This window comes from Podarcis cretensis (assembly GCF_951804945.1).
Source record: "Podarcis cretensis genome assembly, chromosome: 16".
Taxonomy (NCBI): Eukaryota; Metazoa; Chordata; class Lepidosauria; order Squamata; family Lacertidae; genus Podarcis; species Podarcis cretensis.
This window is the reverse complement of record NC_137186.1, coordinates 22,184,576-22,197,795: the sequence shown is the minus strand read 5'-3', so window position 1 is coordinate 22,197,795 and position 13,220 is coordinate 22,184,576. Positions and strand designations below refer to the sequence as shown.

Below are 13,220 nucleotides of genomic sequence, written 5' to 3'. Positions count from 1 at the left end.
TCCTGGGGAAGGCAGTTCCATGAGAAGGCTATCCATGGCTCCTAGGCATGATGGCTCTGCTCTTCTTCCACAGTCAGAGCCACGGATGCTTCTGAATACCAGTTTTTGGAATAATAATAATAATAATTTATCATTTATACCCTGGCCATCTGGCTGGGTTTCCCCAGCCACTCTGGGCGGCTTCCAACAGAATATTAAAATACAATAACCTATTAAACATTAAAAGATTCCCTAAAAAGAGCTGCCTTCAGGTGTCTTCTAAAAGTCTGGTAGTTGTTTCTCTCTTTGACATCTGGTGGGACGGCGTTCCACAGGGCAGGCGCCACTACCAAGAAGGCCCTCTGCCTGCTTCCCTGTAACTTGACTTCTCACAGCGAGGGAACCACCAGAAGGCCCTTGGAGCTGGACCTCAGTGTCTGGGCAGAACAATGGGGGTGGAGATGCTCCTTCAGGTATACTGGACCGAGGCTGTTTAGGGCTTTAAAGGTCAGCACCAACACTTTGAATTGTGCTCGGAAACGTACTTGTGCTCGGAAACCATGCAGGGAGGGGAGTGAATTCAGATTCTGCTTGCAGGCATCCCACAGACATCTGGTTGTCCACTGTGAGAATTGGATGCTGGGCGAGATGGGCCATTGGGCTGATCCAGCAGGCTCTTCTCATGTTCTTATGAGTATGAATGGGGTGCTGCGACGGATGGACATTGGAGTCAGAAACAAATGGAGAGTGGCAGGTTGGCAAAGGACAGTTTGGGGCAGTTGAGGCCTGCCCTTTCAGTGAGTGCTCCACACCCAAGGAAGCTTGGACCTGCATACACGCTATCTCTGTAATGGTTGTGACTTCTCTCAAAGAACTGTAGCTGGCTCTTTCCTGAACTACATTATTATTATTATTATTATTGTTATTACCCCACCCATGTGACTGTGTAGCCCCAGCCACTCTGGGCAGCTTCCAACATATATAAAAACATTCAACATTACACATTAAAAAGCTTCCCTATACAGGGCTGCCTTCAGATGTCTTCTAAAGGTTATATAGTTACTCATTTCCTTGACATCTGACGGGAGGGGGTTCCACAGGGCTGGTGTCACTACCAAGAAGGCCCTCTGCCTGGTTCCCTGTTACTTCACTTCCCATGCCAGAAAGCCCTCTGAGCTGGATCTCGGTGTCTGGACTGAACGATGGGGTGGAAACACTCCTTCAGCTATACAGGGCTGAGGCCGTTTAGGACTTTGAATTGTGCTCCCTCAACAAACTACAGTTCCGGGATTCCTGGGGAGAAGCCATGTGCTTTAACTGTGTGGTGTGTGCACCCACCCAGCCATCGTCTGCAGAATATCATGCTGTGGCAAACCTATTCCACTTAAACGGTCCTACTTGACCGTCTCCATATAGATATGCAATGCAACCCTTCCTTATCCACTGTCTGCTGCCCTTCCCCAAAAAAGCATCCCAAACCGAGCTGTAACAGCAAAGAGGATGGCCCAAACTCTGATTACGGCCCTGGTCACAGGGAGGCAATCCATCATCTGTCTCCCAACATGGCAGCGTGATAAAGAATCAACAAAGTTTTCCTTCCAGGGTTGGGATTCCCACTGAGTGGGTGGCTCTTTGTGGCTCCCTTCCTCTCCCCTCTCCCACTTTATCTAATTTCCTCATATTGTCACAGGCAGGAGGACTATCTCTCCCATGGTGTTCTCCCCCCCCCAAGCCTCTTGCAGCATGCCCAGCTCAGTGAGATGGCCGAGGGAGGGGGGTGTGCGTGCAGAGAAGAGCCTTGTCTCCTTCCTATCTCCACAATAGCTCAAGCTTGATGGGCAGAGGAGGGCTCATTTATCAAAGCTGCCACAAAGCTTTGATCGCTGACAAGAGACCTTCCAGCACAGTCTGTAAATCGGGATGGGGCATCTCCAGGGCGTGAGCTGGCTTCTCCTGGCTGAAATTTTCGACTTTGCTAGATCAAAAGCAATCCACTACATTGGCAAGCGGGACATAGGCACATAGGAAGCTGATGATGATATTTATATATATTTATTATTCTTGTTGTTGCTGCTATTTACTACCTGCTACCTGGCCTTCACTGTAAAGCCCCAGGGTGAGTTGCTACATTTAAAACCCAATGCTGAAAACAATTTAAACTTACAATCACAAAATTAAATACAGGGTGCAAAATACATTGCTAGAAATAGAACATGTTCTTTCATACCCACACCAAGGAAATTTTACTGAATCAGGCCACTGGTCTGTGCAGCTCAGTATTGCCTGTACGAAGGGCAGGGAACCTTTTTTGGCCCAAGGGCCCCATCCCCTTCTGGGCAACCTTCTGGGGGCCACATGTGCATGTGGGGTGGGGCCAGAGGCAAAGGTGAGTGGAGATATGCAGGCCAAATTTAACTTTATGCTGTAGGTTTCTACACCCACCCACCAGTCAGGGATAAACACCCTATCTAGGGAAGGAAGATGCATTATCAGAGTTCAAGGACGTATTCCAGCCAGGGGGAAAGCGCTCAGGGAGTGTATGAAGGAAAGGTGGTGAGGGGTGTGTGGCCTGTGGAGACCCCCAAGGGCCAGGCAAAGACCTGGAGGGGCTAAATTCAGGGGCGTAGCAAGAGAGGTGCGATAGGTGCGGCCTGCCCCAGTTGTCCCCACTGAGGTGGGTGATAAAATGGTGTGTGGCACTCACCGCAGGGCCTGCAGCTGTAGGGTGGCTGAGTGGGTGGAAGCAGTCAGATTCCAGTGCCCCCTTGGGCAGCTGGCCCTGCCCCTGGCACAGGGCACGCATGCCACCCCAGGCGCCCGATCGGCTTGCTCTGCCACTGGCTACATTTAGCCCCCGGTCCTGAAGTTCTACACAGACTAGCAGCAACCCTCCAGGATTTTAAGCAGGGGGTCTCTCCCATCCCTACCTGGAGATTGAATCAGGAAGACCTTATGTCTGCAGAGCAGTTGCTCTAACCACTGAACAACACTGCAGCATATCATAACCATCCCTATGTAAAAAGGGCTTGCGCCTTTGCATAGCAAGGTTTGGAGGCTCAGTTCCTTTTTTTTAAGTTAAAGGATCTGAGGTAGCCACATTGGGAAAGGTGTGCTATAAGTCAAAGAAAGCAGTACAGTGGTACTTTGCTTTGCAAATGCTTTGGATTACAACCATTTTGCATTACAAGCACATCAAACCCGGAAGTGTGTGTCCCTTTTTTTGGATTACAACCCATTTTTTTTTATTACAACCCATTTTTTTGGAAAGGCCCCATTGGTGAAAGCGTGCCTTGGGTTACAACCTGTTTTGGTTTACAACCAGACCTCCGGAACAGATTATGGTTGTAAACCAAGGTACCACTGTAATGAGAGGGATCAGCTATGATCATATGTGTTCACACAGGGATGTATGTACAGTGGTACCTTGGGTTAAGAACTTAATTTGTTCTGGAGGTCCGTTCTTAACCTGAAACTGTTCTTAACCTGAGGTACCACTTTAGCTAATGGGGCCTCCTGCTGCCACCACCGCGCAATTTCTGTTCTCATCCTGAAGCAAAGTTCTTAACCCGAGGTACTATTTCTGGGTTAGTGGAGTCTAACCTGAAGCGTCTGTAACCCGAGGTACCACTGTAGCCTGTATCCAGAAGAAAAAAAAAATCTGCAGCAACGTAGCCCAAATTCAACATGGATCCAGTTAGTGCCGTCTTGTGACCGTAACATGGTTTTCATGCAATGAATAGTTTAACTATGGAACTCACTGCCAAAGGAAGCAGTGATAGCCGCCATAGTGGATGGCTTTTGATAGCTTCTAGCCATGATAGCTGTGCTCTGACTTCACTCTCTGACGCAGTCATGTATCTGAATACCAGTTGCTGGAAACAACAGGAGGGGAGAGGACTCTTGTGCTGAGGTCCAGCTTGCAGGCTTCCAATTGAGGTATCTGGTTGGTCACTGTTGAGGACAGGATGCTGGAATAGATGGGCCATTGGCCTGTTCCAAGAGGCTCTTCTTATGTTATATATTAACATGGGATGCTGCCTTATACTGAGTTAAATCCTTCGATCCATTGAGCTCAGTATTATCTGCACTGACTGGCAGCAGCTCTTCAGGCTTGAACCTGCAGGTGCTGGGGACCTTCCGCATGCAAAGCAGATTCTCTGCTGCTGAGCTACAGCTTTCTCCTCTTGCCCAACAAAAGGGAAATCTATCCTCCTCCTCCAGTTCCTTCTTCTCCTTTGTCTGTTCTGCACAGTTCCCAATGGGCATCCCCTCCCACATGCACACAGTTCCTTCACAGGCTTCCCTTTTGCTCTGCAGACAATGCCTGCCCTATACTGTGTTGTTATTTGTGTATTATGACAGCATCTATTATCATCACCATTATAGACCGCAAGCTAGACTGGGGCGTCTCCGATGCGGGAGCCTGCCTGACTTCCATCCAAAGAGCTGGGTGAAAGGAGATACGCTCCTCTCTCTAATCTTGCTGCTGTTGTTTCCACTGCCCCTTCCAGCAGTCAGACACTTATTTTGCGCCAAGGTCTCAGCAGGGGTGCAATTTAATGGAGGGCATTAAAAAACTGGATCGTACACTCTCTCACACACATACCGTGTGTCAGACAATATGTTGCTATTCCTGCGGAGCATTTACATTTCTGCTCAGCTCACATCTTCTGCATCTAAGAGGCATTTTGCAGGATCAGGCCAAAGGGGTCCCACAGAGTGGCCAAGCAGACCTCCCAATGGGAAGCCAGAAAGGAGAATCTGAGCACAACAGCAGTGCTCTTCTCATTTGTGATTCCCAGCTGGTAAGCAGAAGGATTTCAATCCTGTGTGGTGCTGGTTGTTTCTCCTTCATGAGCAGATTCCATGTGTGCCCCCCCCATTGTGGGCAGCCATTTTCCCCACCCCACCAGAAAGTGTAGCTCTGGTTTCATTCCCTACCAAACAGGGACTGAAAAAATTCCTTGATCATCCTCAACTCCCCATCACTGAATGTAAGAAGAGCTTGGCTGCTGGATTAGGGCAAAGGACCATGAAGCTCAACATCCCGCTCTCAGATTGGCTAACAAGACACCAAAATGGAAAGTCCAGAAGCAGGACTTGAGTATAACAGCAGGGCTTTCTGCACTTGTCATTGTGAGATCAGGTGACTGACAGGTGGGTGGCTCCACCCACCTGCCAACTTGGCCTGTGTGTATGTCGGGGGCAGTGTTAGAAATTTAGATATATAAGCTAGGCACCAAATGGCTCCTAAAACCAAGGTTACAGTCACCCAAACAGAATGTTTACTTGCCATTTTGGGGGCAAAACAGCTCTGGAGCCTTATTTTTCAAAGGATGGACTGATTGTGATTGATTCTCATTTAAACATCTGGCTAGTTCAGATGACAACCTTGAGCTACGTTAAGAATTTTGAGAACTTAAAGAAGAAAAGTCACTTGATCCAGGGACAGTCCACATACCTATTAGCCTATTCCGACCTCTTTTTCTAAAGGGTGACTGCTCCTGCTCAGGCTGCACAGAAAAAGCGTTTTGCTTCCAGAAATTCATTTCGATTGTGCAGAAAAAATAGAACTGATGGAATTCTACAGGGTGGGGCATTAGTGTGTGAAAACAGCCCAGATCCAATGATGCCCAGGCATGCACCTTCAGATGGTTGAGATACCTGATGCCCATGTATCTTCACTTGGTTGCAAGTGGCCGAAAGCCAGGTGCAAAATGTGCCTGGTACTTGGTGCCTGGTTATTTTTGAAGACTGGTCGGGGTTGGGGAGAGATAAGGATCCAGTATAGTGGTTGGATTCAGTTCCTGATATGGCCCTTTGGTCTGATCCAGCAGGACCAAAGAAAAAAGAGTCCACCTAAACATTAGGAAGAACTTCCTGACAGTAAGAGCTGTTCGACAGTGGAATTTGCTGCCAAGGAGTGTGGTGGAGTCTCCTTCTTTGGAGGTCTTTAAGCAGAGTCAGGAGTGCTCTGATGGTGTTTCCTGCTTGGCAGGGGGTTGGACTCGATGGCCCTTGTGGTCTCTTCCAACTCTATGATTCTATGATTCTATGATTCTATGATTCTATGATTCTATGACATCATAGATGTCTCACAGTGTTCCTCATTCATTGTGCATTTTTTTTGGTGTCTCTTCATCAGATGAAGAATGTTCCACCACAGAACATCCTTACAAAAAGCCCTACATGGAGACGTCTCCTCCAGAAGAAGACCCTTTCTATCGTTCCACCTACTCCCAGCAGCAGGGACTCAATACCAGTGCGTACAGGACTGAGTCTGCTCAGCGCCAAGCCTGCATGTACGCCAGCTCTGCACCACCCACGGAACCGGTGCCCAGCCTAGAAGACATCAGCTGCAACACGTGGTCCGCTGTACCATCCTACAGCAGCTGCACAGTGACTGCCATGCAGCCTATGGACAGGCTGCCTTACCAGCACTTCTCTGCCCATTTCACTTCTGGCCCCCTCATGCCCCGGCTTGCCACAGTCGCCAACCATACCTCATCGCAGATCGGGGAGACGCATGCCATGTTCCAGCACCAGACCTCCGTCCCTCACCAGCCAATTGTCCGGCAATGTGGACCTCAGACAAGCATACAGTCGCCTCCCAGCAGCCTACAGCCAGCGGAATTCCTTTATTCCCATGGGGTACCCCGAACCCTCTCACCCCACCAGTACCATTCCGTGCATGGGGTGGGCATGGTGCCAGAATGGAGCGAGAACAGCTAACAAGGCAATCAAGGGAGAGGATTGCTGGAGAGATTTCACTGCAAACTAAGAGTGGTGTTTGTTTGTTTGTTTGCAAGACTCGTTTTAATTGAATGTTAATATCTAAGCACTCGAGAGATGGACAGCGTCCTATCCTCTGGGCAGACCATGGTATTGTATCTCCTGGCTTTCCTTTCTTGTGACCAATGACAAACTGATCCATGCTGTTCCGCCCTGCCCCACGCCATACAGCCCCCCCATGCCCAGACATAGCCACACTGAGTTTGCATTGCTTCCACACCAACTTGTGCCCTTGCACAACATTATAGTTTGGTTTTGTTTTCAGGTGAAACACGGGAGTTTTGCTACCTTTCTTAACACGCGGAGAGTGCTCATACAAGACGATCAGAATATGTCGTGTTTTCTTTTCTTCTTCTCTCTCTCTCTCTCTCTCTCCCTCTCTCTCTCTCCTTTTCTTTCTTTTTTTTGGTGTTGATATTGACATTGTTATATAATAAATGATAATATATATCTATCTATCTACATCTATCTATATATTCCTTGGAGTCTCGCGAAAAGAACCTGTCCCTTTTCACAGAGACTTAAAAAGGCTGGGGAGGGGATTCGAGGTTGAAGAGTGTGTAAGGTTTCTTTTTAAAGGGGTGGAAGTAATTCACAGGTAAAACACTTTGGTACCTACCTCTGACAGGCACTTCAACTTTGAAAAGTTTCTGGCCTGATTTCGCTCCATTTTCATGCCTGGTCCATTTTGTAATGTGCCGCCGCCTAAAAATGGACCAAGATAGCTCACAGCAAATGAGCATCCACACTCAACTTGATCATTTTGCCTTCTCTTTGCCTTCCTCTGTTATAAGTGGGGATGGGGGAGAAATTCCATTCTATTTACACTTTTGAAAACAGCATATGAAGTGAAATGCACCCATCCTTCAAAATCTTCATGTTTACTCATTTTGCAGTGCAGTTCTCCAGCCAATTCATGTGCACAGAAATGCATATGGTAGGGTCATGTATGCATAAAAATGCACATATTAAGAAAAACATTGCACAACAATACATGGCATTACAGAATACAGTTTTGCAAAGAGGAAGAAGAAGAGTATATTAGACAAAATCACATACAAAAATGTGTATATTAGAAAATCACACTAAACAGATCTGGAAAAGTCGAGAACTGAACTTAAAGTTAGAAAACAGAGAAATGCAGAGAAACCAATATTGACAGGTTCACTCACCCCTAGTTATAAGAGAGTTGATTTTGCATGGCACAGATATCCTGTTTTAAATCATAAACAGGTTTGTTGTAGCATAAGATTTTGTGCAGTAGGACAGAGAGGAAACCTGTTTCCTTCCTGATGTCATTGGACTATAGCTCCCTCATCCCTGAGCATTGGCCATCCTGTGTGGGGCTGATGGGAGGTGCAGTCTGACAACATCTGGAGAGCCACCATTTCCCTATTCCTGGACTAAATAGTCTACTTCACCAGATTCTTCAAGCCAAATTAGAAGTTATGCTAATGGCAACCACACATCTGGTGCTTTGCTCCTGCTAAAGTAAGAATGGTGGGCCATTGCCCTCCAGATGTTGCTGGACCAGCTCTCATCATCCCTGAACATTGGCCACGATGGCTGGGGGTGATGGAGTCTAACAACAACTGAGGTTTCCTCATCTCTACTGCAATGTCTGCTAAAACTTATCCATGATTCAACATAATAATGTTCTCCCTACATCACACCATTAGCAGTCATGAATAGAGGTGGTGAGAAAGCATGAAAGCAGGACATGGGGAAGTACTGCTGGGTCTTATATACAGTGAGGGAGAAGAATAGTATATTGGCTGCACTTTTTGGTAGAATTCAAAAGAAGATCAGCACTCACACCATTTTCTAGCATGCAGTGGGGAACCTGTGGCCCTCAAGATGTTGCTAGGCTCCAACTTCTATCACCTCTGTTCATTGATCATGGTGGCTGAGGCTGATAGGAGTTGGAGTCCAACCGCACGTCCCCCAACCCTGCCACTATTGGGAAAGATTGATGGTACTGTGTTTTTGCATAGCAAGCACATCATCCAGCAAATCATGATGTTCTCATGCCTCTCATCTATGTCTTGTCTTGAAAAAGGACCTCTCCATCTTCCACCTCCCCCAGCAGATTTACTAATTGCCTTTGCACTTTGAGTTTGCTCATCCCTGGTGACAGAGGTCCTTCTATTTAGGGCAAGAGTAGTCAAGCTGTGGCCCTCCAGATGTTGTCACACTCCAGATCCCGCCAGGCCCAGTCAGCATTGCCAGTTGCAGTCCAGCAACATCCCGAGGGTCACACGTTCCCCATCATTTAATTAAGATTGAGACTGAGATGCTGCAGAGCAGAAAATCCAGATCAAGTGCACTTTTGTCAGCATCACTTCTTTGTCACAGGACAACAACAAAAATGTGGCCACCACATCAACTGAATTTTTAGATGTTTTGATGAAGTTACAGATAGGTTCTCTAGCCTCCATCAGATTATGGGCACCAGCTTACCATGAAAGAAACTCAAAACTATTTTTATTTTTGGAGTTAGCACAACTGAGGTCCATGTTCTCGAATGACAATCAGGTTAGGAATCCCCCCAGATGTTGTTGGAGTCCAAGTCCATCAGCCCCAACTAGGATGATAAGTGATCAGCGATGATGGGACTTGGACTCCAACTTGGGATGATGGGACTTGGTGGGTCCTTGACTTCTTGTCCATCCTGGTCCTCTGCCACAATCCCCAAAGTATTCTGGGAAGAGGTACAAGAAGTTCATGGCTGCTGTGCAAATATGACACCTGCTTCCTATGGAACCCAAAGCACTGTCTGGAATGACACATCATGTGAGGTTGTCCTTCTGTCACCAGCTCTGCTGAAATGTAAGTCTATGGTGGAACAATGGGGTTGTATCCAACCAAATTCTATTCAAATAAAACTCATTGAGATTAATGTACCTGTTAGTTATGACCCTTAGCTGCAATGGGTTTGCTCTGAATACAATGAAAATTACATGCAGTTTAATGACAGGAGCCTTATCAGCAAAGCAAGTTCCTCCAGGTTAAATATTGCTTGATTTGGATGCAGTTACTACAGGGGGACAATATAAATTAGTCTGTACTAAGGATGGTGTCAAAGATCTGGCAGTTTGGATTTGGGGGGCATTGAATATATCAAATTTGTAAGGGTTAATTTTTTTTGCCATCAAAACCCTTCACAGCATTATTTTCTTGGGTACTTTGCTGTGCACAGAATTCACTTAATCCTGACATTTTCAACAGTCCCTCAGCATCTTGCCACATATATATTTCTTGGACCAAATCATGTCTGGTCTTGCCCTGCCTTTCCCCTGAATTGTCCAGTGTCATAATTTCTCCTACTTCCTGGTTTCGCCTCCTTTTTAAATTAGGCAAAAATGAGGTTGATCCCATCCAGTCATACTGGATAACACGTCTTATATTCTTGAACACCAATAAGTAAATTCACATGACCTGAACACTTCAGAATGTCACTGAGGGCAAATGAGGGCAGCAGAGAGTAAAAACTAGTGAGGGCAATAGAAACAAGCATTGCCACTGAGGAATTTGTCAGCAACGAGGAAAACCACAAAGCACAGTGGTGCGCTGTTTGGTTTCTTTCCTTCTGTACATGTCCATTTTTTAACCCATTAATGACTTTTACAACTTCTTTCTTAAAGTTTCCCTCTAAAGTGATGCTGGCCCTCCATAGGACCATTTTAATGAAATCTAGTGTTTTGAATCCCCCCCCCCCGAAAAATACCTGAAACTAAGTTTGATGTGGGGGAAAAAAATTCTGTGCGTTTAGTAACAACCGAAAACCCAAATTTGTAAAAAATGATCATTCTATTCGTCTTCCTGTATAATTTTTCTTTTTTCTTTTTTTGACATATCTGCTTATGTTAACATGGGACGTTAAACAAAATCTGTGTTTAGAAAGTGCTGAGAAAGGTTGGGCAGTTGTGTGTAGGTAAAACAAAATCTAATTGCAGGGTTCTTTGGATGTAATTATTTTATTAGTACTATTTATTGATAAATAGGTATTCTGCTAAGGCATAACAGGTAATAAATTCAGCCACACAGCTGGTCAGAAACTTTTAAATTTTATTTTGTTGATACTTCATTGGCAAGCTTGAATTCCTTTTCCTTTCTTCCTTTCCAAACTGTACTTTAAAAAATAATAATTACAAATGACCCTAATTATGAAAATGGAATAAATATGTATGCACGGGAAAGAAAATGAATGACTGTCCACATGCATGGGAGACTGAGGTCACAAATACGTTTGCGTGTTTGTTTCTAAAGGGGTGGGAAGAACCTTTACCTATCTAATCTTTCCATATTTTTGTGTGACAATTTATGTCTAATAAATACCAGGTGCTCTGAAGTACAAGGTATCTGAATACCTGTTTTCCCCTGTGTCTGTGATGGATACCTGTGTCCCTGGTAGAGGAATGGATCCTTCGAAAACCCTGATGGGAAGAAAGTTGGATGGCAACCTTTTACCTGCACCATCATTCCTCACTGGTTCCTCTTTAAAAAGAAATGTTGGAGCTAATGGGATAGAAAATAACTACAGTGGTTTCAGGGCTGGAGTAGTTTCATTCCCATTCCAGAGGTGAGCAGCTGAGGCTGGTCCGTTAGCGCAAATGGGACACTGCCCCAGAGACTGAAGGCTACTGTTGGCCATTCCTCACCTGCATGACGTCTTGCATGCTGGCATCATTCCACAGGTGGCAGCTGGTGCAAGGCCCTCCTAGCCCTGCACAAAGGGGTTTAGGGTTGTTCTACCTGGGATGGGGGTGGCGCTGTGGTCTAAACCACAGAGCCTAGGGCTTGCCGATCAGAAGGTCAGCAGTTTGAATCCCTGCGATGGGGTGAGCTCCCGTTGCTCGATCCCTGCTCCTGTCAACATAGCAGTTCGAAAGCACGTCAAATTGCAAGTAGATAAATAGGTACCGCTCGGCAGGATGGGAAATGGCATTTCCGTGCGCTGCTGTGGTTCACCAGAAGCAGCTTAGTCATGCTGGCCACATGACCCGGAAGCTGTACACCGGCTCCCTCAGCCAGTAAAGCGAGATGAGCGCCGCAACACCAGAGTCGGTCACGACTGGACCTAACGGTCAGGGGTCCCTTTACCCTTTACCTTTACTAGTCAATCACGGATGCGGGTGGCGCTGTGGTCTAAACCACTGAGCCTTTTTGGCTTGCCGATCAGAAGGTCAGCGGTTCGAATCCCCGCGACAGGGTGAGCTCCTGTTGCTTGGTCCCAGCTCCTGTCAACCTAGCAGTTCGAAAGCACACCAAAAAGTGCAAGTAGATAAATAGGTACCGCTCTGGCAGGAAGGTAAATGGCATTTCCGTGTGCTGCTCTGGTTTTGGTGTTCAGTTACGCCAGAAGCAGCTGGGCCACATGACCCGGAAAAACTGTCTGCGGACAAATGTCGGCTCCCTCGGCCTGTAAAGCGAGATGAGCGCCACAACCCCAGAGTCGTCCACAACTGGACTTAACTGTCCGGGGTCCTTTACCTTTACCTTACTAGTCGATTAATCAACAGGCAAAGAAAATAGTTCCCAATCAAAAACTATGTGACAAGCCAACCCTGCTACATAGAATAATAGAACTGCAGGGTTGGAATGGACCCTGAGGCTCATCTAATTCAATCTCCTGCAAATGCAGGAATCTCGACTAAAGCATCCATGACAGATGGCCATCCAACCTCTGCTTAAAAACCTCCAATGAATTGAAAATTCACAACCTCCGGAGGGAGTCCATTCCACTGTGAATCAGCTCTTCTTGCCAGAAGGTTCTTCCTGATGTTTACTTGAACTCTTTCTTGTAACTTGCTCCTCTAGAGCAGGAGAAAACAAGCCTGCTCCATTTCCCCTGTGACAGCCCTTTAGATATTTGGAGATGGCTGTTGTGTCTCCTCTCACTCTCCTCCTAGCCAGGCTAAACATACCCAGCTCCCTCAACCGTTCCTCATAAGGCTTGGTTTCCAGATAAGGGCCACTCCAAAGTCTACCTGGATGCCACCACTACCTGTAACACTAAGAACACACATTAAGGGATTGTGGAGAGGAATTGAGTCATTGCAGAAAGCAGGAACTGCCGGTCTTTAGGTTTAAACATTAGCATCATCTGCCTGGGAGAGGAAGCAGGAGACTCCAGATTGCTAGAGAACCGTGATGCAGAATTGGATGCCCTATCAAACACTAGGTGGTAGATAGCTGTTTGACTGTGTTTCCAGGAGGGGAATGACCCTGCCTCCCCTTTGACCTTAGAAGCCTTCCCACATCTGATTTCTTTAAGAATTACATCTATGTTGGTTAGTGTCAATGTCAGAGGGGATGAGAGAATCTTTCACTTATTTCAACTGAAACAGAAACATGCTTGTTAACCTCAGCGCATAAGACTAGCCCTGCTGGATCAGCTCAAAGGCCCATCTAGTCCAACCTCCTGTTCTCACAGTGGTGAAGCAGAT

At 46.5% G+C, this 13,220-nt stretch overlaps 1 protein-coding gene and 1 long non-coding RNA gene across 4 annotated transcripts in view; both read left to right on the top strand.

Annotated features, from left to right (window-relative positions):
- Positions 1-7,229, top strand: part of TBX5 (T-box transcription factor 5) — a 98,822-nt gene extending 91,593 nt beyond the window's left edge. For all 3 annotated transcript variants that reach the window (XM_079956832.1, XM_079956833.1, XM_079956831.1), the window contains exon 9: positions 6,125-7,229. In XM_079956832.1, the coding sequence (XP_079812958.1) occupies positions 6,125-6,711 (587 nt within the window). In that variant the 3' untranslated portion in view covers positions 6,712-7,229. The remainder of the gene's footprint in view (positions 1-6,124) is intronic.
- LOC307205137 overlaps positions 1-13,220 on the top strand; it is an 854,388-nt gene that overhangs the window by 417,396 nt on the left and 423,772 nt on the right. The window lies entirely within an intron of this gene.